Here is a 6,393-nt window from a genome sequence, read left to right on the forward strand (position 1 = left end):
AAACTTTGCAGCCTCCCGTGGTATGGTGGTCCGAAGCACCTTTTCCCCCGCAAAGATATCCACAAAGTCACCTGGAGATCACCCGACCATCAAACAGAAAACCAAATCAACCACGTTCTAATCGACGGTAAATTCTTCTCGGATATAACCAACGTCCGCACACCGCAGTGCGAATATAGATTCGGATCACTATTTAGTCGCTGTATGCATGCGCTTAAAACTTTCGACAGTTATCACCACGCGTTATCACAGTCGAACGCCGCGGCTCAACATCGGGCAACTTCGTAACGTAGAAGTGGCTCAGGACTACGCGCACCAGTTAGCAGTGGCCCTACCAACGGGAGAGCAGCTTGGCGCAGCTACACTTGAAGATGGCTGGACGGACATCCGATCCGCCATAGGTAGTACCTCGGCTACAGCACTAGGCTTCGCGACTCACAGAAACGACTGGTACGACGGCGAATGTGAACAGTTGAACAACGAGAAGAATGCAGCATGGGCGAGAATTCTGCAACACCGTACGAGAGCGAATGAGGCACGTTACAAACAGGCGCGGAACAGGCAGAACTCAGTCTTCCAGATGAAGAAGCGCCAGCAGGAAGAACGAGATCGCGAAGCGATGGAAGAGCTGTACCGCGCTAAAGACACACGAAAGTTCTATGAGAAGCTGAACCGCTCGCGCAGAGGCTTCGTGCCACAAGCCGACATGTGCCGAGATAATGTCGGGAATATTCTCACGAGCGAGCGTGAGGTGGTCGACAGGTGGCGGCAGCATTACGATGAGCACCTCAATGGTGACGTTGCAAGTGTACCGAAGGTGGCGTGGTAACAGATCTAGGAGTATGTGCACAGGACGAAAGACTTCCGGCCCCTGACCTCCAAGAGATTGAGGAGGAAGTTGGCCGGTTGAAAAACAACAAAGCCGCTGGAGGTGGAGCAGATCAACTACCAAGCGAGCTTCTAAAGTACGGTGGAGAAGCACTGGTGAGAGCACTACACTGGGTCATTACCAAGATTTGGGAGGAGGAAGTATTACCGGAGGAATGGATGGAAGGTATCGTGTGTCCCATCTATAAAAAGGGCGACAAGTTGGATTGCGGGAACTACCGCGCGATCACACTACTGAACGCTGCCTACAAGATACTCTCTCAAATTTTATGCCGCCGTCTATCACCGATTGCAAGAGAGTTCGTGGGGCAATACCAGGCTGGATTCATGGGTGAACGCGCTACAACGGATCAGATGTTCGCCATCCGCCAGGTGTTGCAGAAATGCCGCGAATACAACCTGCCCACACATCACTTGTTCATCGATTTCAAATCGGCGTATGATACAATCGATCGAGAACAGCTATGGCAGATTACGCACGAATACGGATGCCCGGATAAACTGATACGATTGATCAAGACGACGATGGATCGAGTGATGTGCGTAGTTCGAGTATCAGGGACACTCTCGAGTCCCTTCGAATCTCGCAGAGGGTTACGGTAAGGTGATGGTCTTTCGTGCTTGCTGTTCAACATTGCGTTAGAAGGAGAGCGGGGATTAACACAAGTGGTACGATTTTCACGAAGTCCGTTCAGCTGCTTGGTTTCGCTGATGATATTGATATTATTGCTCGTAAATTTGAGACGATGGCGGAAACGTACATCCGACTAAAGAGTGAAGCCAGGCGAATCGGATTAGTCATTAATGTGTCGAAGACAAAGTACATGATGGCAAAGGGCTCCAGGGAGGAATCACCGCGCCCGCCACCCCGAATTGATATCGACGGTGATGAAATCGAGGCGGTTGAAGAATTCGTGTACTTGGGTTCACTGGTGACCACTGACAACGACACCAGCAGAGAAATTCAGAGGCGCATTGTGGCAGGAAATCGTGCCTACTCCGCAAAACTCTACGATCGAATAAAGTTCGCCGTAACACGAAGTTAACTATCTACAAAACGCTGATTAGACCGGTCGTCCTCTATGGGCACGAAACATGGACCCTACGTGCAGAGGACCAACGCGCCCTTGTAGTTTTCGAACGGAAGGTGTTGCGTACCATCTACGGCGGAGTGCAGATGGAAGACTGGACTTGGAGAAGGCGAATGAACCACGAGCTGCATCAGCTGCTGAGAGAACCAACCATCGTCCATACCGCGAAAATCGGGAGGCTACGGTGGGCGGGTTACGTCATCAGGATGTCGGATAGCAACCCGACTAAAATGGTTCTTGAGAGTCATCCAACCGGTACAAGACGACGTGGAGCGCAGCGAGCTAGGTGGGTCGACCATTTCGAGGACGATCTGCGGACCCTACGCAGAATGTGGAACTGGAGACAAACAGCCATGGACCGAGTGGAATGGAGGCGGCTACTATGTACAGCAGAGGCCACCCTGGCCTTAGCCTGATCGGTAAGTAAGGTAAGTATCTCGTGTTCAATGTCATTTGAAAACAACAAACGTAAATGTAGACTTGGATGGTTCAGGAATGTTCAATATCTCAAGAACTCAAAGAGACCTATCGAAGAATCTCAAAATCTAACCTGTAGCAACTTCAGCTATCATTAGGCAACGGAGTATGTGAACTTCCATTGAAATATTTTGTTAGGAAGAAAGTTATAGTGCTGCAAATCGTACTTGGCCCTATTTTTACCCAACTTGACCCAGTGACCCTCCGGCCTTACTCCGTCCAAAAGTCCAAGAAAATTTTGATCCTATATATTGCCAAAATAAGCGTGTTGTGCGAGTTTGTATTGAACATTTGGTCAAAATGAACTTGAACTTTTTAACTTTCATTTCGCAGCTGGGGACAAACGGGTTAAAAAAAGTAGGATAACGTGTCAAATCCAAAAAAAAAAAAAAGATTGTGAGCATGGCTCTAATTGTGAAATTTCCAACTACAAGTTGATAGCGTACTCGATTGAAATGTTACACTAGTTTACAGCATTTTTGAACTCGGTAAGCTGATGATCAGTTTTGGTGTAGAATCTACCCTGAGTTCGAAAACGCAAAGGAAAAAAATACAGTATAGAGCGGATTTTTTTTAGACTTTCCATACAAGGTTGATGATTTGAAATCGATTTGTGCTCTATTTTTAATCACTTCACACATCTGATTCTCCGTAATCAATGTTCCGATTGAGCTGATTTTTTTTACTGTAACATATGATTTACCACAAAAAAAAAACGTTGAGAAAGAATTTTTAAATTGTTTATTTCTTACATCATTTCTTACTGAAAAAAAATACATTTCTTCATATATATTTTTGGAAACATTGCTAACTTTTTAAGAGATCGTCCGCAACTCACCAATATCTTGAGTTTAATCAATCTGACGCAAAACCTGCATTCAGATAATCAAATGGTATTATATTCAGCTTTTAATTTATGGAAAAAAGATTAAAAATTGGTTGAACAAAACGCATACATATTTGATATTTGAATTTTATTGAATTTTATATTTTAAAAAGTTGTAAAACTCGATATTGAGTTAAAACTCAAGAACTGTTCTACTTAAAATTGTTTGAAGCACGGTTTCGAAATCAGCGCTAAATTATGCTTCAAAAATTTTGGTCGTTGACAGAAGTTCACGACTTTTGTTTTGTTTTGTAAACTAGTGTTACTAGTGCTACGTGGTTGGCTACGTGTATCTATTTTTACCCTCGTTTAAAACAGGTGACTCCTCTAAACAAATTCACCAGTCACCTGCACCTGTAATAGTAATTCACTTAAGACTTAATTAATCATAAGCAGCCATCTCTAATGGCTCACTTGCTTTGACACATTGCAACTACTGTATAGCAAGCATTGGTCACCACAGGTGGGAGCTATTGTCCCAGGCACCTTTCCCCAAGACCTAACTTACCATTTGTGTTGCGTTGCATCATAACTTTCTGTCGCCGTTGGCGTTGGTCTGTTTTCTGCGGGAACCTTAGCCACAATGCGACTCGATCGAGGGTCCCAGATTGGCGTGTAATGTACTTTTGCCATTCATTCGGTGCAAAAATGCAGTGTCAAATGTACGGCTCAGCTCTGCGTTTGTTTTCATAGAAAAAAGTGCTTCTTAGGTTTCGGAGCGATCTGATTCAATTACCATGAAATCTCTATCCATTACGTGAAATGTTTTTACTTTCTTTAAGTGCTTATAAAAACTGGGCCTCGGACTGGTAGCCAGCATCAGTTTCATTCCGTCATTGTTCCAGTGTACATTTCCAGCCTAGTTCAGGGAGCAATACAATGCAGGTGTGTTTTGTGGCAATTGATTTGTATCGATCGATCCCTAACGTTGTATTTTGGTTACTTTTTCAGTTCGTTCTATCATCCATAACATTTGCCATAGTTGCTTGCGCAGCTGTTGACTCAGCGAGTAAATCAGTGAGCAAACGAGATCTTTGGCAATCGGGAGCAGTGCAGGATCATGCAGGATTTGGACAGTCGGGACAGTCTGCATATTTGGGACATTCAGGGTACGCAGGTAATACGGGACACTCAGCTCTAGGAGTCCAGGATTATGGTGCAAGTTGGAGCCAAGGCCTTGAGGCACGTATGCACATGCCAGAATCCGCACACTATGATCATTTGCGAGTTCCGGTGCATCCGGTTCACGAGTACCATCAGGAGGAGGAATCACAGGATAAGAAGAAGTTCCAGGAATGGAAACCTATTCATACGGATTTCAAGTCGCAGTCATCTTCCAGCAACACTAAGCATTCAGAACAGGAGCAGCACAGCTACGAAGACTGGCGGGACGATGAAGACAAGCATGAGGAACCGGAAAAGCATCATCATCATCACCATCATCATCACGTGAAAGTAATAGAAGTTCCTAAGCCCTACACTGTGCACGTGGAGAAACCTTATCCAGTGTATGTGGAGAAACCCATTATTGTGGAAAAGGCTGTGCCACTGAAGCTACTGATTAAGAAGAAATACCATCATTAGTTAGAAATAGACGAATAGACTGTTTTATTATGGATGTATTATGGATCTGCAGTTACACGTACCCAGCTTCAAATCAAAAGACCCTTTTCGTACGTGGGTGTGTTACCATAGGTTATGTCTAGTTATCTTTAGTTGGCTTCTAGTGGCAATTGCTTTATACGGCTGGCTAGCTGGATCGTGATGCCCATCACGATAAATTTCTGGAGGTATACAGTGCATACTTATTCCCAGAGTCCTTTCCTGGTTCTCGAATAATGGTTAGCCTCCTCCATCTTTGGGAATAGACCATTATGTTTGCAGAAGCAAACCTCCCTTTCCTGTTAACGCGATAAAGGCCATTTGAACAATCTAGCGGATCAAAATGTGCAATTAGTATGGTCTTGTATCAGTTGGGCAGGTGTTCATATTTTGTGCACTTCCCAAGTAACACACTTGTCACCGAAAAGTCACGGCGGCGCAGGTTTTTGTTGTGCAGAAGTCACTGTGACTTACTTCTAACAAATAAACACTTACTTGCTAGAAGTAAGTCACAGTGACTTCTGCACAACAAAAACCTGCGCCGCCGTGACTCTTCGGTGACAAGTGTGTTACTTGGGTTGATGCTACAACTAAATTAATTTCAAACCAATTGATTTGAATTTTTGCATCAGGCTAGATACTGTACGTACCTCACCCTGTGACAAGACATAATCAACAATAGTACGCCACAATACTCGGGTTGTGGCTGCCGCTCTTCATCCTCGGTCGCGCCCAATGCTCGCCAAGTCACGCTCCACCTGATCGCCCATCGTGATCTCTGTGCTCCATGCCTTCTTGTGCCAACTGGATCAGTAGCAAACACCAGCTTTGCAGGGTTGTTGTCCGGTATTCTTGCAACATGCCCTGCCCACCGTATCCTTCCGGCTTTGGCCACTTTCTGGATGCTGGGTTCACCGTAAAGTGCAGCGAGCTCGTGATTCATCCTTCTCCACCACACACCGTTCTCCTGCACACCGCCGAAGATCGTCCTTAGCACGCGTGGCTTGAAAACTCCGAGTGCTTGCAGGTCCTCCTCGAGCATGGTCCATGTCTCGTGCCCGTAGAGGATTACCGGTCTTATTAGCGTTTTGTACATGGTGCATTTGGTGCGTGGGTGAATCTTTTTCGACCGCAGTTTCTTCTGGAGCCCGTAGTAGGCCCGACTTCCGCTGATGATGCGCCTCCGAATTTCACGGCTCACGTTGTTGTCAGCCGTCAGTAAGATAGACGAATTCCTCCACCACCTCGAAAGTATCCCGTCTATCGTAACATTACCCAGACGGATCCGGTCGTGTTTGGTTTTGCCTACCAGCATGTACTTTGTTTTTGAGGCATTCACCACCAGCCCGACCTTTGCTGCTTCGCGTTTCAGGCGGGTGTACAGTTCTGCCACCGATCCAAATTTCCTGGCAATAATGTCCATGTCGTCCGCAAATCACACAAATTGTC

General features: G+C 45.7%; 1 protein-coding gene across 1 annotated transcript; it reads left to right on the forward strand.

Moving 5' to 3' along the window:
* The first annotated feature begins 3,610 nt into the window (after positions 1-3,610).
* On the forward strand, positions 3,611-5,205 carry LOC109433165 (uncharacterized). Its single transcript, XM_062858493.1, has 2 exons — positions 3,611-4,227; positions 4,294-5,205. Exons 1-2 carry the CDS (start codon positions 4,222-4,224, stop codon positions 4,924-4,926), a joined length of 639 nt encoding a protein of 212 aa, XP_062714477.1. The 5' UTR covers positions 3,611-4,221; the 3' UTR covers positions 4,927-5,205.
* The last annotated feature ends 1,188 nt before the right edge of the window (positions 5,206-6,393 follow it).

This window comes from Aedes albopictus, chromosome 3 (assembly GCF_035046485.1).
Source record: "Aedes albopictus strain Foshan chromosome 3, AalbF5, whole genome shotgun sequence".
NCBI lineage: Eukaryota > Metazoa > Arthropoda > Insecta > Diptera > Culicidae > Aedes > Aedes albopictus.